Source organism: Pseudoliparis swirei, chromosome 7 (genome assembly GCF_029220125.1).
Source record: "Pseudoliparis swirei isolate HS2019 ecotype Mariana Trench chromosome 7, NWPU_hadal_v1, whole genome shotgun sequence".
NCBI classification, from domain to species: Eukaryota; Metazoa; Chordata; class Actinopteri; order Perciformes; family Liparidae; genus Pseudoliparis; species Pseudoliparis swirei.
Window position 1 is genome coordinate 27193059 of NC_079394.1, and position 24527 is coordinate 27217585.

At 41.1% G+C, this 24527-nt stretch overlaps 1 protein-coding gene across 3 annotated transcripts in view; it reads right to left on the reverse strand.

Annotated features, from left to right (window-relative positions):
• Positions 1-24527, reverse strand: part of dock8 (dedicator of cytokinesis 8) — a 69562-nt gene that overhangs the window by 10513 nt on the left and 34522 nt on the right. For all 3 annotated transcript variants that reach the window (XM_056419527.1, XM_056419529.1, XM_056419528.1), the window contains 26 exons: positions 24399-24500; positions 24111-24206; positions 23747-23981; positions 23101-23265; positions 22796-22971; positions 22288-22380; positions 18567-18662; positions 17879-18028; positions 17148-17261; positions 16847-17002; positions 15744-15883; positions 15307-15470; positions 14474-14625; positions 12455-12637; positions 12007-12133; positions 11450-11537; positions 11220-11316; positions 10271-10405; positions 9904-10056; positions 7913-8071; positions 7724-7824; positions 5405-5597; positions 4650-4793; positions 3839-3970; positions 3590-3724; positions 3127-3216 (listed from right to left, as the gene is read on the reverse strand). In XM_056419527.1, coding sequence (XP_056275502.1) covers positions 3127-3216; positions 3590-3724; positions 3839-3970; positions 4650-4793; positions 5405-5597; positions 7724-7824; positions 7913-8071; positions 9904-10056; positions 10271-10405; positions 11220-11316; positions 11450-11537; positions 12007-12133; positions 12455-12637; positions 14474-14625; positions 15307-15470; positions 15744-15883; positions 16847-17002; positions 17148-17261; positions 17879-18028; positions 18567-18662; positions 22288-22380; positions 22796-22971; positions 23101-23265; positions 23747-23981; positions 24111-24206; positions 24399-24500 — 3576 coding nt within the window. The remainder of the gene's footprint in view (positions 1-3126; positions 3217-3589; positions 3725-3838; positions 3971-4649; positions 4794-5404; positions 5598-7723; positions 7825-7912; positions 8072-9903; positions 10057-10270; positions 10406-11219; positions 11317-11449; positions 11538-12006; positions 12134-12454; positions 12638-14473; positions 14626-15306; positions 15471-15743; positions 15884-16846; positions 17003-17147; positions 17262-17878; positions 18029-18566; positions 18663-22287; positions 22381-22795; positions 22972-23100; positions 23266-23746; positions 23982-24110; positions 24207-24398; positions 24501-24527) is intronic.

The window sequence follows — 24527 nt, forward strand, 5'->3', positions numbered from 1 at the left end:
AACTCAGACAAAACCGAAGTAATTTTAATCGGCCCTGAGCACCTCAGAGATCAATTATCTGGTGATGTGGATTCTGTAGACGGCATTGCCCTGGCATCCAACACCACTGTAAAGAATCTTGGCGTTATCTTTGATCGGGACTTGTCCTTTAACTCCCACGTAAAGCAAATCTCAAGGACTGCATTCTTTCATCTCGTAATATTTCAAAAATCAGGCACATCTTGTCTCAAAAGATGCAGAAAAATTGGTTCACGCGTTACTTGAGACTGGATTACTGCAACTCCTTATTAGCAGGCTGCTCTAATAAATCTCTTAGGTCCCTCCAGTTGATCCAGAATGCTGCAGCTCGTGTTCTCACTAAAACTAAGAAAAGAGATCACATCACTCCTGCACTAGCTGCTCTGCACTGGCTCCCAGTAAAATCAAGAATCACTTTTAAAATTCTTCTCTTAACCTACAAAGCCTTGATTGGTGATGCTCCATCATATCTTAAGGAGCTTGTCGTGCCATATTGCCCCACTAGAGCTCGCTCACTAAATGCGGGACTACTTGTAGTTCCTAGAGTCTTAAAAAGTAGAATGGGAGCCAGAGCCTTTAGTTATCAAGCTCCTCTTTTATGGAACCAGCTTCCAATTTCAGTCCGGGAGGCAGACACAGTCACCTCGTTTAGAGTAGACTTAAGACCTTCCTCTTTGACAGAGCTTATAGTTAGGGCTGAATCAGGTTTGCCCTGGTCCAGCCCCTTGATATGCTGCTATAGGCTTATAGCTGCCAGGGGACGTTTAGGATGCACTGAGTACCTATCTCCTCTTTTTTCTCTCCTTAAGGATGAATTTTCATCTCTCAATCACACGTTACTAACTCTGCTTTCTCCCGGAAGTCCTTTTGACTTTCGTCTCATGGGGTCATCGGACCCTATGAGACGCATAGATCCTATCTGCCTGATGGATCGTCTGGGTCGTGGAATTCCTGCTCATGACTACGCCACTGTCCTGTTGAGACTCCGCCCTCCTCCTCCCACCGCCATCTGCCTGATGGATCGTGGAGGTCTCCATCGTGGAATATGTCTACTATGAACTATTCATACACTCTGTCATATTCATTGAATGTATTTTAACTCTAAATCTGTCCTTCTGTACACATGACATCTATTGCATCTGTCCATCCTAGGAGAGGGATCCTCCTCTGTTGCTCTCCTCCAGGTTTCTTCCCTTTTTTTCCCCCTGAAGGGTTATTTGGGAGTTTTTCCTGGTCCGATGTGAGGTTTTGGGGCAGGGATGTCTATGTGTACAGATTGTAAAGCACTCCGAGACAAATTTGTAATTTGTGAAATTGGGCTATACAAATAAACTGAATTGAATTGAATATATGTATGTGTGTATATATATATATATATATATACACACATATTTATATACACTGTATATATACAGGACTGTCTCAGAAAATTAGAATATTGTGATAAAGTTCTTTATTTTCTGTAATGCAATTAAAAAAACAAAAATGTCATGCATTCTGGATTCATTACAAATCAACTGAAATATTGCAAGCCTTTTATTCTTTTAATATTGCTGATTATGGCTTACAGCTTAAGAAAACTCTAAAATCCTATCTCATAAAATTTGAATATTTCCTCAGACCAAGTAAAAAAAGATTTATAACAGCTGAGTGTTTGTCAAGGCTCAGGAAACCCTTGCAGGTGTTTCGAGTTAATTAGACAATTCAAGTGATTTGTTTAATACCCTACTAGTATACTTTTTCATGATATTCTAATATTTAGAGATAGGATATTTGAGTTTTCTTAAGCTGTAAATAATCAGCAATAAATCAGAATAAAGGCTTGCAATATTTCAGTTGATTTGTAATGAATACTGTATGCATGACATTTTTGTTTTATTGCGTACAGAAAATAAAGAACTTCATCACAATATTCTAATTTTCTGAGACAGTCCTGTACATATATATAAATACATACTGTATATATTTAATATATGTATATATATATATATATATATACATACACACACATATATATACATACAGGACTGTCTCAGAAAATTAGAATATTGTGATAAAGTTCTTTATTTTCTGTAATGCAATTAAAAAAACAAAAATGTCATGCATTCTGGATTCATTACAAATCAACTGAAATATTGCAAGCCTTTTATTCTTTTAATATTGCTGATTATGGCTTACAGCTTAAGAAAACTCTAAAATCCTATCTCATAAAATTTTAATATTTCCTCAGACCAAGTTAAAAAAAGATTTATAACAGCTGAGTGTTTGTCAAGGCTCAGGAAACCCTTGCAGGTGTTTCGAGTTAATTAGACAATTCAAGTGATTTGTTTAATACCCTACTAGTATACTTTTTCATGATATTCTAATATTTAGAGATAGGATATTTGAGTTTTCTTAAGCTGTAAGCCATAATCAGCAATATTAAAAGAATAAAAGGCTTGCAATATTTCAGTTGATTTGTAATGAATCCAGAATGCATGACATTTTTGTTTTTTTAATTGCATTACAGAAAATAAAGAACTTTATCACAATATTCTAATTTTCTGAGACAGTCCTGTATATACACAGACATACATACATTTATATACACTGTATATATACATATATATAAATACATACTGTATATATTTAATATATGTATATATATATATACATACACACACATATATATACATAGACATACATACATTTATATACACTGTATATATACATATATATAAATACATACTGTATATATTTAATATATATATATACATACACACATATATATATCCATATATACAGACATTTATATACACTGTATATATACATATATATAAATACATACTGTATATATTTAATATATGTATATATATATATATACATACACACATATATATACATATATACACAGACATACATACATTTATATACACTGTATATATACATATATATAAATACATACTGTATATATTTAATATATGTATATACACATATATACTTACAAACACACACATGTTATTTGTAACATAACATAAGTATATGGCAATGAAAAGATTAAACTTAACCAGCCGTATCGTTCCTCCTGTGTTGTCCAGTAAGGCAGTGGTCATGGCCGTGGTCACCTACCTTGCTGGGGTTGAGTTGTTTTCTGTCCACTGGTGTCGAGTCCTTGATCATCACCAATGCGTCTTCCCCAAAACACTGACTGTAGAAGTTCTAGGAGTGGGCAAAACGATGTTGTTAGTATACAGTATAGTGCATAATATAGTCTTTCATGACTTGTATGCAACTGTTATACAGATTACAATGTCATTCAATGCTATTCATTGAAGAATAAAATGTTAAAAGAACACCCGTCAAGCAAGAAATGTCATCAAGCAACTGATTCATTGACATATTGGAGTCAAGACTGTGGCGAACATTGTTTCACTCTGTCTCCTTTTAAATGAATTCCAAACTTTGCAGACTTTCTAAAAACTCAATATAACAGATGGATGACATTCTTTCCATCTGTTCAACTCAAAGTCTCTCAGTCATTATCAGATCCCACCAGTCCAGCCGTGCACCATCTTCCCTCCACATCCCGTACCTCCAGCCTGTGTGATATCTCAGGCAGATGTGTGATCCCTGGCTCCTTGTAAATGAATTCCCATTCGTCCAGGTCGCCAAACTTGGCCCCATAAAAACCCACCCGGAAATAGGTTCCAAACATCCTCTTGTGGCCCTGGAGGGAAGAGAAGAGGAGCTTTTATATCACCATCTAATCAACATGACATCAGTCACATATTCATTACGTTAGTCGCCTTTTATGAAGAACCCGTTGCCCTTTAGGCGTTACCTTCTGAATTATGTTCTCAAAAGCTCGGTGGAGTTTGTCATGAGTGGATGCCAGTTTCCTGAAATCTCTGTGAGCCTCCAGGATTGGTAAGATGATCTTGTAGACCTCGTTCACTGCCTCGAAGAGAAAGCCCTGATGAGACGGACAGCACTGCTGGTTAGCGTGACCACACACAATATATAAAGAGCAGGGTTCTTACACATTTTGACCAATGGATTTCCAGGACTTTAAACCAAATTTCCATGACCAAACTGAAATCTCGGTATAAACATGAACATTTTTGAGAATTGTGCGTATCGAGAGCGTACGCCGGCTTATATTTTGAGCGTCTTTCTTTAAAAAAAACGTATTAATTATTTCAAACTCGGCATAAATGAACGTGATTATAACAATTTCCAGGACTTTTCCCAAACTTTTATGATTTAAGTTTTTTCCAGGACTTTTCCGAAACTTTTATGCTTTAAGTTTTTTCCAGGACTTTTCCAGGCCTGGAAATGACCATTTTAAAATTAAATGACTTTTCCAGGTTTTCCATGACCGTACGAACCCTGAAAGAGGACATATTAGCATCCAACACAAAAAATTCAAACAAATGTTCTATGACATGACAGCCCAAATATGCATCCTTAACAACTCAATGCAAATAGTTACTGCATCCCAGTTCCATACTACTTACTGTACCGATTACTTTAGTTACTGCATTCAACCTACTCTAAGGTTGTGGGTTAAGTACAGTTTGGTCCTCTTTAATGCCGTATCTAATAGATGTATCATAAATGTCATGACCGCCGGTGCAGCGTCACGGTCTCACATTGCTGAAGAGCTCCGCAGCCTGCTCCAACAATCCCACCAGGCCACTCTCGGTGAAGTAGCGTCCCGAACACACCCCGTCCTCGTCCGGGGACAGGATGTCATCCGACACCGCCGACTCCTCCAGCACATTGGTGGAGATGTTCTGAGGAGCAAATCAGTCGGCCGATCAATCAATTAGCCCTCTTAATCAAATAATCAATCACACGGCTGATTTTAAAAGGAGATGTCCTGAAGTCGGAAATGGAACTAATTCGATGAACATCCGATCGATGGCCTGCTGACGGATGCAGGTTAGAGTGTCCGGTGCCAAAGCGCCGCAGAGGCCATGTGTGACACGGCTCATCGAACACACCGTCGACACAGTGACTGTCGGGGGGGGGGGGGAATAGGCTGTTCTTTTGCCACGGGACATATGCCCCCCCCCCCCCCCTCCAACTTCAAAGGCGTTGTGTTGTGCCAAGCAGTGCTACCAGGGGGACCCTATTTATACGTTGACGTTTTGAGAGCACAGCTCCCCACTCTGGACACATGCAGCCAGAATTGGAAGAAATCCGTGAGGAGATGTGTGATGTGGCGTGTTGAGAGAATGAGGGTTTGCCTCTGTTCAACAAAACAACCAACAGTCACAACAAACAAATGCTGAATGCTTCATTTGGGCGTCCATCAGTTTCTTCTCTCAGTCTAGACATGGTTTTGTTTTCATCATTAGTTCCTTGCTAATTTGTTTTTCATATTGGTCTCCGTGTTCTCTACCTGGAAGGTGACGCTGCCAACAGGCAGGTACTTGTGATCTTCCAGCATGCTGAGGTACTCGGCCACCAGGGCAGCAGCGTGGACCAGACACATCGCCGACTCCGTGTAACACTTCCTGCTGTTGTGCTTCTCTGCCATGTTCTGCAGCCAGGTCAGGCGAAGGTCCGGAGATGTCTGGTAGCCCTTCGCTATCCTAGGGAGGGAGGGGGAGCAGGGTATTGTTGCATTGTCTCTTCTTTCTTTTCCTTCATTTAACGAGGTAAAAGTCACAGAGATTAACAACGAGCATTTAAGACACATTTAGCTAAGAAGGCAGACAATAAACAGATAAAATTAAAACGGGCACTCGGTAGAGCGCATACCTTCGCATATCACAAGATTGGGCATTGAATTATGAACATTTTGGCATTAGTTGCATGCCAATTGGATAAAAATTGACCGTGCTATGGTCAAAAGAAGATTTTGACCTTTGACCCGATTGATCCCAAAATCTAATCAAATGGTCCCCGGATAATAACCAATCATCCCACCAAATTACATGCGATTCGGTTTAATACTTTTTGTGTTATGAGAGTTACACGCATACAAATAAATAAATAAATAAATACACGGCGATCAAAACATAACCTTACGCATTTTCAATGCGAAGGTAACAACAAGGAAGTGAGAACACTGTCAAACAATAAATAAAAAAAGTGTATGCATTACATGTGATGACAACATTTATGTTGATTTATTTTGGCACAGGCCAGAGACGAATAGACTTGTAGTCCGAACTGCAACCGAGGCTTCATGCTTTTGTCACGCAAGGACGACATAGAAAAATGTCCATCATTCATTATGAATAAAACTGGATAGGAAACACCAAAAATGGCGTCAGCAATATTCTTAACTGAAGCATTGGGAGAGAGAAAACACATCTCCTTCAAAATGATTTACAAGCCAGAAGACCATTCACTTAAAATCCACCATTCAAATGCATCTCATGTTGAGTTTATTTCATAGACCCATTCAGAATTCAGTGCGCTCCACAGAATGTGTCAGATGAAGCCTGATGTCACCCCGACATATTTATTCCTGTACTGTAGGGAAAAGAGTCCACATCTAAAGAGTGAATATCTCAAAACAAAACGAGTGCCTGAGAGTGGGTATCGCAGCCATGAAAGCATTTGGGTCATTTAGTGTTTTCATGGGCAACAAACGAATATGGAAAATGTTTTCTTGTTCATGGAACGCATGAATAATCATTAGCCTAACGGCATGGGAATAAATCTGAAATGCTCTGAATGAATGTATTTATAAAGCAGGCGAGTCACCAAACCGGACAAATGAATTCGAGCATCTGGAGAACAAATGTCTCGTGCGTCAATGACCTCTGTGTCGGGGCGAGCCGAGGGTGTAAAACTAATGGGTCGTTCCTTGCAGTCGTCAAACACTCGCCAGGTGACTGGGCCCACAGGCCCAACGGGAAGGTGCGTGATAAATGGCACATGGAAGTGACATGAGGGCACATTGAGGTAAAGGGCCTAAATCAACACACAGAGTATGTACGCTCTCTTTGTCCCACTGTTTTGTACTCACACACACACATATGCATAAACGGGAATACACACGCACACTGTTTGCATATACACAAAGAAAGATCAAGAGACTAAACTGCTACCACATGGTTACCATAGCGAGGGCACCAAATAGAGACAAAACAGCCCAGACCACAGAGAAATAGGAACCAGCAGCACAACGTAGCGAGAAGCCACAGGGTAAGTAAGTCAGTAAGTAATTTATTTTCCATAAGTACATACATAACGTGTACATACTGACAGACATTAACAGAAAAAATGTACGAATGGAGGACCGTCCAAAGACCGAGGTCTGTAGGCTCCTCTGAGATGAGGAGTTGGACGGCCCCTCCCCTAACCCTTTAGCCCCTCCCCTCCCAACTACTACAGGCACACAGACAGTACACACACATATGGATCAAAACATAAAATGTCGTATAAGCAACAACAACAAAAACCAGAACAGGAAAAAGAAAAAGAAAACCAAAAGAGACATAGAAAAAATAATAATAAAAGGCAAATGTGAACTACTGATAACTTAGAAGAAGAAAAAAAATATCACGAACATCAAATTATGTATATACATTTTATTTTAAATATCTTTCCTCTATTGTACTGTGCCGCCAGGCTGTATATCAATATTAATAACTTTCAAAATGAAGTGAGATGGCGTTTAAGGCGAGAACCAAATGCCTTGGTGATGAGGAGTGAGAAGAGGAAGGAGAGAGAGAGAGAGAGAGAGACTGATTGTGTGTCTCACCTGTACATGAGGTCCATCAGCATCTCGGGATCCTCCTGGAACTCCCTCATCTTCACCGTGTCTGACAAAATACTGTTGAGGTTTCGGAGCAGCTCATCCACCTGAAAGCGCCGGCGAACACAAGAAGCAGGCGTGAGGCGAGAATCCGATCGATGTCCGCGATGTGGCGCAGGTGTGTGTGTTTTATACCTGCGAGGGCAGCTGCGTGTTCTGCATCTCAGAGTCCTCCTCCGCGTAGGCCAGGATGGTGCGAAGGGAGCGTCGCAAGTATTCCTCCTGGAAGTCGGATGACTTGCCCACCAACGAGGCAAGAGACATGGTGACCTGCATCTTCACTCTGGAGAAGTTCTACCGAAGACACGGGCGAGCGTCCGGTTTAGATTTTTACACGTTAAAATTTACACTGTGAACATTTTGGACTCCTTTCTAGTAATTCGACCGTTCCGTTTTAACCCGACCTTCAAGTTCTCTACAATACGACATGTAAATAAACCAATAGAACACATATCAATTGAAAATGAAAATGTGTACACGCTGCACTGTGTTGTGTGTCTTGTTGAATGTTCAAAGGATATTCCATATTCCATGCTTGTAGCCTGCTTGTTTTAGTTATGTTTTGCCATTTGACAGCACAAGACAGCTGCTACAGATGTGCTATTATACAACTGAAGACATTATGAAGATATTAAACCAGACTTGTGTTGCTTCGCCGTTTTGTTGACCCTCGTCACCGCTCTTTACTTTCTTTACTCGCCACACGACCTGTCCACCATAACTGACAAACCCCCCTTCATCCTCTGCAGCAAGGTGTGTGTGTGTGTGTGTGTGAACATGCGTGTGCTCGTGTGTGTGAAGTCCCATCTATCTCCAGCATGACCGGCTAAGCGGGAAATGATCTCCCATTAGCAGAGACATAATCACCCATGGATCATCTCTACGGCCCCATTCTGTTCAACTGAGCATGGAGCCGAAGCCTAACCACCCATCCTTGCCCTCTAACTCTGTATGCCAGTGTGTTCATAAGTACACTAAATGATAGTTTAAGTCAACACACAACCCCTTTTGTCTTTCTCTCTCATACGCCCCCTTTCCTCTGGCTTTTCTCGTTCCAACCGTTACATAACTGGACCCGAAAGATATCTGCTTTTATGGATGCTTTTTTTCTTCATTTCTGGAAGATAAAGCCGGGTTTTGTCTCTTTTTACCAACAGAAAATAAAAGTAAAAAATGGACAGAGGAAACAAAAAAGTGTGTGTGACAAAGAGAGGAGGACAAGGGCAGATGAAGGTCGGAAAACATAAACAGAAGACGAGGTGGAGGTTCTGAATGAATGAGTCATATGGCTGCTACGCTAATTCAGATCACAGCTCCGTCTGTATACACCACATAAACAAACATAAGCTGGGACACGCAGATGGGAAATACTCTTTTTATACTGTGGATACTGTGTGTGTGTGTGTGTGTGTGTGTGTGTGTGCTCCCACAAGCTGGTGTCTGACTTTCATTAAAGTGTACAGACTGTAAACACAGGAAATATCAACTGCAACAGCAGTTATCGAACTAGCAGAGAAAATTAAAGAAGATACTCGATCCTAAATCTTTCTTCCTTCCTTCAGATCCGTCTCTCGTTTTATTTCCCTCCGACACTGCCTCACCTCTGGCAAACGCACTCCATCTCTATCCTGATTTCCTCCTTTCCGCCCTTTTCACACTCTCTCTGCCCTTGAGGCACATAAACGTACACATGCACACACATGTACTCACACACACACACACACACACACTCTCTCTGGCTGTCATTAGTTTAAGAGGGGTTGGAACACGGGGAGACAGTGACATATCTCTGTGCTCTCGACTCGGCGACACAATCCTTCAGCAGAAACTTTCTGCGGCACGCTCAAAATAGACACAGAAAAGACATTAAAGTCGAGCAGGAGAGGAAAAGCGGAGAAGACAGGCTGTGTGTGTGTGTGTGTGTGACACACTCCCCGCTTCCATGCGTGTTCAAGAGCACACACATCAAGTCAAGCCATTGTGAACTCTCATGTGCACTTACATTATATTTGATCCCACATAAATGCTATTTCTTCTGCAAGCTTAGATGTTAGACATGGTTTTATCTGACATGGAGGTAACACATGGCTGACATTTTCTGCGTGTGCGTGTGTGTGTGTCCTTACGCTGGCATTGCTGTAGCTGTATCTCATAATGAGGTAGAGGGTGGCACAGGCCTGGCTCCTGTTCTCATCGACGGGGCTGCTGCAGTACTGAAGCACCTTCTGGCACAGGTCTGCACACTGCTCTGCCTCCTCCTCAAACATCAGGTCCCCAAACTGCACACACAAACAGACAAATTCAAACCAGGTATACACGGGCGCAGGCGGATATGTAGATACATAACTCTGGCTTGCATCAACAGCTTGCCACCGCCGCCGCGAGTAAATAGGAACATTTTAATTTAGAAACAGATAGCGTTTCGTGTAAACACACCAACACACAGTTACAAGTGAAACACGCAAAAACACACACAGATCAGAACTAATTTACCTTGACAACAAGCGCTCTGAGTGTGCTGAAGGTGTGAAAGAGAAAAGTGGTACTCTGGTTGCAGGTGAGGGAGTGAAGTAACACCTTCAACACGCCGCCAACCACGCTGTCCTTGCAGTCGGCCAGCGGCACCGCCTGGGAGGGGACGTTCAAAGAGGAGCGAATCAAGAGAGTTCAACAAGCAAGTCGACACAGATGCGTCACATGTGTGGATGGTATATTATGCCGTCTTTGTGCTCAACTCATTTAATGTAGTGTGTATTCACAGCAATTAACTACAATGGGCACATACCTTCGCATATCCCAAGATTGGGCATTGAATTATGAACATGTTGGCATTAGTTGCATGCCAATAGGATAGAAAATGACCGCGCTATGGTAAAAAGAAGATGTTGACCGTGTCATGACCTTGACCTTGACCTTTGACCCGATCTATCCCAAAATCTAATCAAATGGTCCCCGGATAATAACCAATCATCCCACCAAATGTCATGTGATTCGGTTTAATGCTTTTTTAGTTATGCGAGTAACACGCATACAAATAAATAAATACACGGCGATCAAAACATGACCTTCCGCATTTTCGATGCGAAGGTAATAACATGGATTCAACCTGTTTTCTACTTTGTTTAGTACTAATTTGCTGAGGGACAAACACTCTGGTTTGGACGGACTTCATGTTTTCAAGCCGGTCTCAAAAAAGCTGATCAGGAACTTTTAATTATGCATACAAATGTAATTTTTTTTTAAATATGGTTAGCTGATGAAATATTATCTCTTGTTGACTCTCAGGTCCCTCTGCAGATGCAAACTATTAGGAAAACCTTACAATATAGAGAAATTCATTACCAAATGCAACATTGAGGATGGTCTGCATAACAATGTTCATGTCTTAATGTTCTGTACATACAGTGTTTATATGTTGCATGAGTGTCGGTTAGAGTGTGACCTGAACAATGGTTTCCAGCAGATCCAGCACTATGAGGTTAGACTCTGTGGCCAAGTTCCCACTGATCAGAGCCTCCTGGTCCAACTCTGCTTTCGTCCTGTTGGAGCACGGCAGATATTTAGAGAAGAAAGCACAAAGACGACCGAGAAAGTGGCAAAGGAAGACCGATGGCCGCGGATAAAACGGAAAAGCTTGAAAATTCGACGGGAGACACTAAAGTTCGAACTTACTTATCCTGTCTGTCGTTGGTCTGTCTCCACTGAGTGAGGTCTTTCCTCCATCGTAGGTTCTCCCTGTGACCCATCGTCCTATCAATCCCTGTGAGGGGTTCAAGAGCAACTCATCACTTCAAGAAATTCGGTAGTGAGAAAACCATGATGCATGTTTACTTGAGGGGGTACACTAAACGGTATCATCGCAAACAAAGCAGTCTGAAAGATGAACAAAAAAATGTCAGTGGACCAATTGTGTGAATTTTCTTTTCTTTAAATTAACATTTAGAGCTGTATTTTTAAACATGTACCTGGTCTCCTTATACACCGTCTCATATACAGTCTCATTTGAAATGCTGCTTAATACAGAGCGGACGTACATGCTTAACCTAAGCAGATACTGCGTACCCTGAAATTGGTTCTTCCAGTGACTTGCTGACCGCACGTTTATAAAATACCGATAACATTCACTAGTTTTTCCCGAGGTAGTTCCAGTTCGAAAACTTTGAAATATTGCAGAGAATACATATCTAAGTTTGAGAGAAAAAGCAATTGCAAGAGAGGAGACACAGCACCTCCAACTCGTTTCATCATCTCCCCGCGGGCGCCCCTCCCTCTCAGCAGGGCTTCTTCCAGCTGCAGCTTGGCCTGCTGAGACTTCTGTAAGGCCTGGGTGCTCACTTTGTCACTGCTCTGCTTACCCTGCAAAACACAGATTCACCAGCTACAAATAAGTGCGTGCCATTTTATTATTTAGAACATTTGGCATTTATTTAGCTCTGTATGATAAAGTTCTGAACGATAAACACACAGGATGCCCCGACGTCCAGGATGCAAAGCAGGGCTGTGCGATAATTTAAAAAAAACGGCGATTCATCAGCTAACAATGGAATAATATCACAATAAAATCACTCATTGAGATATCACGACACACAATGACGCAGTCTAAATTGATAATGACGAGTACATACGAGTTAAAATGGGATGCTGCAACAAGACAAGTTGACGAGTGAGCAGACTGACCCCATACTCGAAGCAGGACACGCAGATCGTGAGCAGCTCCAGCAGCTTGTTGAGCTGCGAGAGAGGCATCTCGACAGTCCAGCGCTGAATCAGACTCCGATCGGCGTTCTTCATCACCCACAGGAAACACGCCAACAGGTGGCGACTGGTGTCTGCTGCCAGGGTGGCTACGGATTTACCTTGCTGGGAAGAGAGGAGGAGAGAGAAATGCCGTATGATGCCGTATGATGGAGCTCCCGCTGAACACAAAGAAACACACACACATAGACACGTGCATCTGCAGATACACAATGTACCTTCCAGAAAATAAACAAAAACTTCAATCTCATTTTTTCCAGTTCTCGCAAGACTTCTTCTCGTCAAACTGCGGCGGAGTTTTGTAATTTCCAGCCGCCATCCTCTGCGACCATGTTAATTCAATAACTCCAGTTTACTTCAAGCCAACGATAACAACTGCTGCGTTACATACGTTCCTCTGGAACCAGACTGAACTCGCGCACTAAACTGAATACTTAACAGTAACAATAATTTAAAAAACAAAATGCAAGTGTGTTCAGAGGTAAATAATAAAACTTCTATGTAAATGTCCTTTACTGGTGTTCTCTGTATATTATAACAGTCAGGGGGAATGCTTTGATCCAAAACGCTTTCCAACACGATTTATGAATATATTTCTATCAGAGCCAACTCCCATTCAAAAACACTGAGTGGGGGTCTCCTGCTCTACCCATCGTGTGTGTAACAAGTGTATCTCACAAACTGCATCACTCACAAGCTTCTCTCCACCCCAAACATGGCCGGACACTTATTTTCACACAGGCGTTAGTGAAGTACGGTTCTCTTCCCCCATCTTAATAGGTGTTAGATCTACTGCAGATTAATTTACCTTCATCCGAGTGATGAATGGATCGCTACGATAGAGGGCTACTGCTGCTTCACTGTGTGGCAGGTTTGATGAATGTTCCCATTAACCTCCTAGAGCTCTGGTTTCCCACCTAGAACCTGGTTTCCAGGTCTCTGTTTCCTAGCAGAGCCGAGTGAAGCTCACTAGAACCAACATCAAATATGTGTGGCATATAATCAAAAACAATCAGTTGCTTATTTGAAAATTCTGTTGTAGGAGTCCAATTGTGGAATAATGTTGAAATAGATGCAAGACTGGTGACCTCCTTTTTGGTTTTCAAGGGAATTATTTATAAAAAAATTCTTGAGTTATAAATGTAATTAAAAACGTATTAATATGGAAGATGTATGTGGTAGTATATATAAATATATTTTGTTTTTTATTTTGTTTATTGTTGTTGTTTTATTTTCTTCTTTATTTTATATTAATTTTCTGATTTATTTTGATTTCAATTTAGGATAGGAATTTATATACATTTACCTATACATTTTCAGTCTCTCTTTTGTATATTATATAGGATAATATTGTATTGTATTTGATTTGATTGACTGAATAAAAAATACAAACAAACAAATAAAAATAAAGTTTCATGTGAAGAAAAAAAAAAAACACATCTGCGGCCAACATTTTTTGAGGAGGAACTGCCTGAAAATGTGGAACACGTGCCATGTTTGGATCTGTGGTGAAACCGGGCTGATGGCTCAGTCGTGTGAAAATCAGTATTTCATGTGACAACATACGAGGGACCGATTCATCCCCCGGAGAGAAGCAGAGAGAGCCGGAGAACGTCAGCTGTGTTTTTGCCGTGGCGACACTTGATGGATGTGTTTGTCAGGGAGGACGGCCCCGTTCACTTATGATGGCAATGCATTCCCATAAACCATCTCCCGCGGACGTGTGCGCGTGCGCGCCTGTGTGTGATTTTTCAGGATGGATGAAGTGTGTGTGCGGCTCCGACAGTCAATCAATCTCCCTCAGTGCAGCTCACCTGTGAGGAGGCGGAATGCCCACAGACACAATCACGGGCAAATGCACTTTTGAACTTTTAAAAATAATGGAACGCACACAACAATCAGTTATCATTTCATCATTACGGAATTATGATGGAACTTTACCATGGATGCCATGGAAACGAGTGCATTCCGTCCCAGTGTGTTAAAGGGGTTCCCGGCAATCGCCATGGCAACAGACTGATTGATGGGTGGGACATTTTCAAGGTCATCCTCGAGTCCGCCCGTCTTGTTTTTCCCGCCGCGCGTGTCAGAAACTACGGAGAGCAACAGGGGTCACAGATGTGGAAGACATTTGACACGACAGAGTCGTAATCCGAGTTAAAATGCACTGAGGAATCGACAATAACACGTACTGGATAAACTATTACACAATACACAACAAAGAAATAGTTAAAATACTGGTAGATAAAATAAAACTTGATCAAAACTGAGAGGCAAGTTAAGATAGATAGATAGATGGCTCCATGTTGTAACTATGATTAAAAGCATTCAAGTTTTCTTACAGGGATTTTTTATTTCTCCCTGCGCTCTAAAGATGAGATTCATATATTGTATGTTTGCATGTACAAGAAAACTAACGAATGTCTTAAGTCCATATTTAGAAGAGGTGGTAGTGGTCCACTTCAACCTCTTGTGGCCAAATATATACTTTGTTTTCTCACTTGCCTCTCCAGCTTCCATACAGACAGTGGGTAAGACACCTTGACAATTAGAGGGAAATGATGAACTAAGTCGAAGTGGCTAAAACACCAATTCCACTGTGTCTCTAGTGTGAATACAAGAGAGGCAGCGAGTCAACGCCGAAGGGTCGGAGAGCGTGAAATGACAAAGACTACATTAACTTTATGGATCAACAAGGACTACACCCGTTGAATTGAATCAGCCCGTATCCAATTTACGTCTCAGAATGTGTGTGTGCGTGTGTGTGTGCATACCAGTAAAGTCCAGGTAGTTGGTGGAGTCGATGATAATCCCCACCAAAGAGAGGTAAAGAGCAGCCCCCCTCGCTCTGACCTCAGGTTTAACACAGCGCGGGTCGAGATCGTGGGAACGCACCAGGCTGCAGATGGCATTGATGGCTTTTCTCTGGACCTTTCCCCTGTGAACACAAAGTGTCGTTGAATCCACCAATGGCATTCAAAGTATACAGAATTCAAGTACTTACAGAGGTGTATACAATGTTCGGCATTATATTTATCAGAATGTATCAAAGGAGTTCAGAATCAGTTTTAACAAACATGCACTGTATTTTTTTTCAACTCTGCGGCTTTTATTTTCTTTAACTTGTGCCTTGAAAGAGAGCCGATAGATTAGCTTTGTGAAAATGAGGCAATGAGGAGGTGAAGACTTGAAGGCGTCTGTGTTTCAATACCCCTCTGCCTCCATGTCGAGGGCGGCGCTGAGCTCCGTGAGCAGCAGACCGGTGAGGTAGTGCTGCTGCTTGAATTCCTGAGAAAGCTCAAACAGCCCCAAGATCCTCTGCTGCTCCTGGAAACTACACGAGCCGGAGCTCTGAGTGGAGAGATGAAATGAAGCAGCGACAGACACGATGAGCGGCGCGGGAACATATTATGGGTACGATTTTTCCTTAATGCTAGGTAAAGTACTTTTTAAACAGCTCTTTGTAAACTGAATCTCATTTAATCTCATCTGCTCGAGTTAATGACTCCCCCAGCTCCCCTTTTCCAATTCTCCTTAGCACTCCTTTTATTTCTGCGTTCCTCGATGTTTTCTCTTAAATGGCAAATGTAAAAGCACGAGGGCCCACATATATATATATATACACATATATATATAATATATATATGTATATATAAATACATGTGTATATATATATACACATGTATATATATATATATATATATACATGTATATATATACATATATATACATGTATATATATTATATATATATACATGTATATATACACATGTATATATATACACATGTATATACAGGACTGTCTCAGAAAATTAGAATATTGTGATAAAGTTCTTTATTTTCTGTAATGCAATTAAAAAATTATTAAATATTAAAAGAATAAAAGGCTTGCAATATTTCAGTTGATTTGTAATGAATCCAGAATGCATGACATTTTTGTTTTTTTAATTGCATTACAGAAAATAAAGAACTTTATCACAATATTCTAATTTTCTTAGACAGTCCTGTATATACACATATATATATACATGTATATATATATACACATATATATGTATATACATACATATATACATATATATACACACACACATATATATATATATATATATACTGCTCCATTATTGCACGCATGATGACAATCCTCTTCCAAACAGAGGGTCTCAGGTTAGTGCTTAATGCTCTCTGTGGAAATAGACTTGACCTGCCACGCATGTCACTTTAGTAGATTGTAGTTTTTACTGTCAATGATGGAACAATCACCTGAATTACAAATACACAGAAGTGCAAATTCTGACTGACGAGTGGGCAGACCTGTGAGGTGATGGATGGACACGGCGAGGCAGGAGCAGAAGCAGGGCTGCTGAAGAAGAGGCTGAGGTTGAGGTAGTGCTCATGACTGCACAGGATTCGCAGGAACTCCAGACGCATGCTGATTAAAGTCGGCATCGACACACTCTTAGCCGACATCTGAAGGAACAGAGCAACAACAATTCTTTTTTTTAATAATACTCATTGCCGCCTCTTTCAGAACCTAAAATCAAACACTTCCCTGAATTCGTGTATTTTAAGACGCATGTTAAATGGTTTTGGTTTGCAATCAATGTTATTCTACCTGGTTGCAGTAGTTTTTCACCAGATGAAAGACAAACCCTCGGTCCATGAGAGACAGCAGATCATAGAGGAAGAAGCCCAGGCTGATGTTGACTTTCTCCGCTTGCTCGACTTCCTAAAACAACAACAATCAGCTATCCGTAAGCTGCACTGAGCGCATCATGCCAAGCATCCAGCAGTGAAAGCGAGGCTTCGGAGTCCACAGAGGCAAATACAATTAGCACTTCGAGCTCCCTTTTGTGTGGAGGACACTGGCAACATGTAAACAGAGGCGGAAACTGCTTCTGCCAAAGCCCAGGAGACCAGAAGGAACACCGATGCAGTGAAGAATTGTACACTCGTCTGATGGATATATTAATGAGCGAAAGGTATCGCCATCATCATCATCATCATCATCATCCTTACCGGGTTCATACACATGGTGACCGATGGATTTCCATGACTTTAAACCAAATTTCCATGACTAAACATCAGGTGAAATCTCGGTGTGTCATTTAAGGAATACTCATGTATACAATTGAGTGAGAGACAATAGTTTGATTAAAAGAATAAATATGTATATACATATTATTTTTTGTAATCAAACTGTGTAAATGCAAATTTCCATGACTTTTCAAAACCTTTGGGATTACATTTTTTTCAAAGGCCTGGAAATAACCATTTTTAAATGCGATGACTTTCCGAGGTTTTCCATGGCCGTCTGAACTCTGTCGTCATCGTCACATTCCTCACCTTGTGTTGTTTGACGAGGATGGTCCCAATCTCAGCCGTCACCACGGAGACGATGGTGGTGATGTCATCTTTAAACCGGTCAGAGAAGCGGCTCCTCCGGGCGACACTGTGCTTGTCGAAATGAGACACATGCTGCGCCATGCTTTTCACCTATTGGAGCACACACACACACAAATAAGGGAAAACAATGGAAAAAGCATGGTAATTTAAAAAAAGCGTGATTAATGGCATTTAAAATCAATAATGTATCAGGTAACCCGTCAGAGGCAAAGCTGATTTGATAAAAACAGTGACCCGATACTAACAAAGCGATCCTCGAATAATTATCATCTTATGCCTTTTTTAAAAATTAAAATGAACATATATATTGAAAAAAGAAACATGAAGTGAACTGAACGGATGAGAGTGATTGTGAGTGATGACACACTTCCAAAACTCAAAAAGGAGGACAAATTGCCAAGTGACTTGATAGATTACAGAGCAGAGTGTATTAAAAATGCCCTTTTCTTCACAACACAATAAAAACATCATTTATCTTTTATGGTGTCCTGCGTGTTGTTTTGTAAGTACTTTGTATTGCTTCATCCATTCATTAATAACACCCTAAGCAATCCTCACTGTTTTCATAGAGCTGGGTATCAATCATAGAACACCCTGTGTGATTTGATGTTTTTTAGAGCACACTGACCAGCAGCTCAAAGAAGAACCAGGCATATTTGTATGCGTTCTCTCTGCAGACCCCGGTGCTGACGACCATCTGCAGGGCCAACTCCTCGTGGAACTGCTGCAAGACAGAAAATAGAAAAACCAGTAGTGAGAAACCCCCTCCCCGTGGTAGCTACCAGAATAAAGCGTTAAATAGAGCATCTGCAAGTAATAAACAAATAATCAATTTAAATACAATCTGAAATACTGGTTGAGCTTTAAACGGGAAGAAACGTGAAAACATAATCCGCCACAATATTTGGGTTCTCAGTGTCACACTCCCACCCTGTGGTAACCAGAGGGAACGTTCTCTTCATGTTAATCTGAGCAGCAGGGGCTGAATGTTGTTGAATACATGCATAATTCTAACAGTAAGATGTATGAAACATAACCAGCGTGCTATGGATACCATTATTTTATTTCACGGTCAATATAGCATCTCCAAAATTGTGACTGAATGTTATCATTTTAAACAGTAATTATTAAAAATATATATAGCATCCTAAAATTCAACATATAAACACATTTAGCTACGACAATAACATATTTAACTAGAATGGGCACTCGGTAGAGCGCATACCTTCGCATATCACAAGAACATTTTGGCATTAGTTGCATGCCAATTGGACAAAAATGTATCGTGCTATGGTAAAAAAAAGAGTTTGACCTTTCCATGACCTTGACCTTTGACCCGATTGATCCCAAAATCTAATCAAATGGTCCCCGGATAATAACCAATCATCCCACCAAATTTCATGCGATTCAAGAACATTTTGACCTGTTCATGACTAGGGATGGGTATCGTTTGGGTTTTTTCCGATACCGGTGCTAAACCGGTACTTTTAAAACGATACCGGTGCCTAAACGGTGCCTGAACCGATACTTTTTTTTTAAACGCACAATGAGGACATTAAAAACCTCTTCGGCCATATTCCCTGTAGAAGCCGTTATCATGGAGCACTGACAAACAACAGAGATCAGACTGTTAACATACACAATATATGTTCTCCATTATATGTGTATGTATTGTCATGTGCAGACCTTATAGGGTTAATCCTGTCACTGTTTTGATGGGCAAAGAGAACAACCAATCAGAGGTACTGAAGATGACACGTGACAAATAAAGTTTTGCTTCTGACAGCGAGAGTTCCACTGAAACAAAGTGACGCCCCACGGTCTTTATTCCTCCGTCATTATATTCCCGGTAACACCGGGTATACAGCCGGGACCGCTGTTCATCAACACATCTGCTAGCAGACTGTCACGCTCGTAGCTCGTGTTAGCTACGAGCTAGCGCTAGCTTAAGCATGGTTATAATGGCTAATTTATTATTTCTTGGGCTACTTTTATGAATGCAAGACTTGCAATCAACGATACAGTGCTAATCTGAGTTCAGGCTGCTCGTCATAATCGGTCTCCCCGTGTTCAGGGGGACCGGTGACGGTCTCCCCATCGCGTCCAGCCTGAAGCTGGTGTGCTCTACACGGGTTCAGCAGTCACACACGGCGCACGCCTCTGCTGTCAGAGTTAAATATGATAGGCTATCGTAACCTGCTGACAGGGCGGAATCACCAGAGAAGTTCACAACAATAGTTTTTTCCAATTTCAATCGGCTCAGGCACCGGAAAGAAGCACCGAAATGTGCGTTGCGTTTCGATCCGGGTAATACCGGTTGTATTGGAACCGGTACCATATTGGCACCGGGTTTCGGTACCCAACCCTATTCATGACCTTTGACCTTGACCTTTGACCCGATCGATCCCAAAATCTAGTCAACTGGTCCCCGGATAATAAACAATCATCCCACCTAATTTCATGCGATTCGGTTCAATACTTTTTGAGTTCTGCGAAAGATTTTGACCTGTTCATGACCTTTGACCTTTGACCCGATCGATCGCAAAATCTAATCAACTGGTCCCCGGATAATAAACAATCATCCCACCAAATTTCATGCGATTCGGTTCAATACTTTTTGAGTTCTGCGAAAGATTTTGACCTGTTCATGACCTTTGACCTTTGACCCGATCAATCCCAAAATCTAATCAACTGGTCCCCGGATAATAAACAATCATCCCACCAAATTTCATGCGATTCGGTTCAATACTTTTTGAGTTTTGCGAATAACACGCATACAAATAAATACATAAATAAATACACTGCGATCAAAACATAACCTTCCGGCATTTTCAATGCGAAGGTAATTATAAGAAAAGCATGTGTCAAATCAAATATCTGGACTCAAACATCACCAGTTAGACTTCAGTAGATATGTTTATGCTTTATTAAAATCTATATTAAAAATGAAATTTGCAAACATTGCCTTAGTTTACTCATATCAGGACATCTCACTGTGCATCACTGCTAACATATTGTTGTATAACTCATTACCTTCGCATTGAAAATGCGGAAGGTTATGTTTTGATCGCCGTGTATTTATTTATTTATTTATTTTTATGAGTGTTATTCGCAAAACTCAAAAAGTATTGAACCGAATCGCATGAAATTTGGTGGGATGATTGGTTATTATCCGGGGACCAGTTGATTAGATTTTGGGATCGATCGGGTCAAAGTCAAAGGTCATGAACAGGTCAAAATCTTCTTGAATCGCATGAAATTTGGTGGGATGATTGGTTATTATCCGGGGACCATTTGATTAGATTTTGGGATCGATCGGGTCAAAGTCAAAGGTCAAAGGTCATGAACAGGTCAAAATCTTCTTGAATCGCATGAAATTTGCTAGGATGATTGGTTATTATCCGGGGACCATTTGATTAGATTTTGGGATCAATCAGGTCAAAGGTCAAGGTCATGGAAAGGTCAACATCTTTTTTTTTACCATAGCACGATACATTTTTGTCCAATTGGCATGCAACTAATGCCAACATTTTCATAATTCAATGCCCAATCTTGTGATATGCTATGCGCTCTACCGAGTGCCCATTCTAGTTACCTTCGCATTGAAAATGCCGGAAGGTTATGTTTTGATCGCCGTGTATTTATTTATTTATTTATTTGTATGCGTGTTATTCGCAAATCTCAAAAAGTATTGAACCGAATCGCATGAAATTTGGTGGGATGATTGTTTATTATCCGGGGACCAGTTGATTAGATTTTGGGATCGATCGGGTCAAAGGTCAAAGGTCATGAACAGGTCAAAATCTTTCGCAGAACTCAAAAGTATTGAACCGAATCGCATGAAATTTGGTGGGATGATTGTTTATTATCCGGGGACCAGTTGACTAGATTTTGGGATCGATCGGGTTAAAGGTCAAAGGTCATGAACAGGTCAAAATGTTCTTGAATCGCCTGAAATTTGGTGGGATGATTGGTTATTATCCGGGGACCATTTGATTAGATTTTGGGATCAATCGGGTCAAAGGTCAAGGTCAAGGTCATGGAAAGGTCAAACTCTTTTTTTACCATAGCACGATAAATTTTTGTCCAATTGGCATGCAACTAATGCCAAAATGTTCATAATTCAATGCCCAATCTTGTGATATGCGAAGGTATGCGCTCTACCGAGTGCCCATTCTAGTTTAAATATGTCTCAGTGAGATAGAAAATATGAATGAATATTTAATCATGTCTAACCAATATGCAGATGTGTTACAAGTCACTCGAAACTTTATTCTTAGATCTGCTGTGTTTCATCTCGCATGCGTTGACGGTGGGAAACAGTAAAAGAAAGGAGAACTTATTTGTACCTTTCTCTGTGAGGGCCTGGTGTTTCCTGTGGAGTTCAGGTGGTTGTTTAAGTCCACAATGGTGGACATGCGGCTGCCTGGGTTGTTGAGGCCCTGGAGACAGAAACACACAGATCCCATCACATTGGACGTGGTGGATGCATTCATTAAAGCGGGCTTCTAGTGGCCTGTTAGAATATACAATGTACTGAGGGGATGAAATGACATGGTTGGTGTGTATGTGCAAGCCTGCTGGAATATTTACAAACGTGTGTGTGTTTTGTCAAATATACTAAACTGTGCATCGACCTGGTGAAATATAGACTTCTGTGAAAGTTGTCAAGATTTATATTGCACACTTTTTAAGTTCATGCTAATTTCCCTCAATGTGTACATGGATAAGGCAGATAACTTCAAAAGAACTTCTAAAAAAACTGAGCTTAACTCATCTGACACTGAAATATAGTTTTTTAATTTACGTCAAATTATTTATTTATTTATTATTATTTTCAGGAGATGCTCTCTGTACCTTGGCAGTGAGGATGTTCTTGATCTCAGCGTCTTCAGCGGAGGTGTTTGGCGCCGGGATGTCGGGGTTGCTGCTGCTGCGGATTCTGGATTCGAGAAGCATCGAGCCGATCGTGGTCGCTGTGGCCCGACCCATGGTGTTGTAACGGCTCTCTGCGGATGCTACACTCCCTGACTCTGAACACAGGTTCATGGACACACAAAAAGATCACTTCTTCATTCTGAAAAAATAAATCACAGCAAGTATAAATCAAAGTATAAAAAAAAAAAAAGCAAGTTAATATTCATAAATCATTCCGTCGGTACCTGCATTCTGGACGTCTCGGGGGGGATCAGGCAGACGAAACACCCAGTAGAGGTAGGTCGCCAGGAGGCTGTTCCTACCCTGCTGGTCCCTGATCAGCTCCTGACTGTTATGAAGACTGTTGACAATAGACACCACTGATTCGAAGGCGATCTGGGACAGATTGGCTGTAGGACACAGACATACAAATGCAATCAAAAATGTTAGACTGATAATATCCAAAATATTATCATGACAACCTTCCCTGTTCTTAAAAAAATAATGACATTAGGCTATGCATCACAATCAATAAGTGCTAAAACAAGGTGTAGATTAATTAAGTAGTTATCAATGTAAAGCTGATCACAAGAAATGTATCTTTAAAAATGTTGATCGAATTTTGCAAAAAATGTAGAAGACTTTAAACAGCTCATTATCTTGCTCTCAAACATTTACATTTTGTATCTAGGGCTGAAACTAAATACGACACGTTTATTATTTAAAATGTATTAACAAAATTTAAATCGAAATACTTTTTAAAAATCCCACTAGGAGTCCAAAGGGACAATTTCAGAAGTCTCAAGACAGAGTAGAGCAGCAATTCTTCACATTGTAGAAGCTGGAGCACGGAAATGTTGAACGTCTTTGATGAACGAACGAACTCCTCACCGGTCTGGCCGGCGATGACCATGGGCTGCATGATGAGGGTGAAGAGTTTATCCAGCACCAGATGGAGGAAGAGGACCAGAGGCTCTAAACTGGAAGAGGACAGGGAGATGATGCTGAGCTTCAGCTCATGCTCCAGCTTGTTCTCTGGAATCTTCTCCTCCCTGACCCGCAGAGGGAACGTCGCTCCGCCCTCCAGGGCGTGACAGAGGGTGAAGAACCGCTCCAGGTGGTTGTCCTGGTGCGGAAAAGAGACGATGATCTGTTACGGTGCGGCGCGTGTGAGGGAAGCGGCGATGCATGGAAACAAGTGTGAAGACACTGTCCGCCCGTGATGATCAGGGTGGATATCTCACGACATTCTCACCTGTGTGTGCACAGATGACACGGCCTGGACCTCGAGGTTGAAAATTCCTTTGTGGCTCTCCATCCACTTGACCGGAGGAATCTGGGCGGGAAGTTTCTACATGACAGAGACACAGGAAATATCACTGTGTGACCCGTGGGAACCGTCCTCCACGTCCGTGTTCAGTCTCTAATATGTCCAAAGCCTTCTCCGAATACTACTCTCAATAGAGAAACTTAATATGGACATGCAGAAAGCACGTCTAAAATCTAAACATTAATGTAAAATATATATAATAGATGCATTTACCTCAGGTGTGTGCAGTGAATAGTTGGCAGGTAGTCGCTCCAAGACGATGGGCAGACAGAACTGACCCGTCTGCAGCCGGTCATTATTCACCATGGGCAGCCACTAGATAAGAACAAAAAGTGAACAACT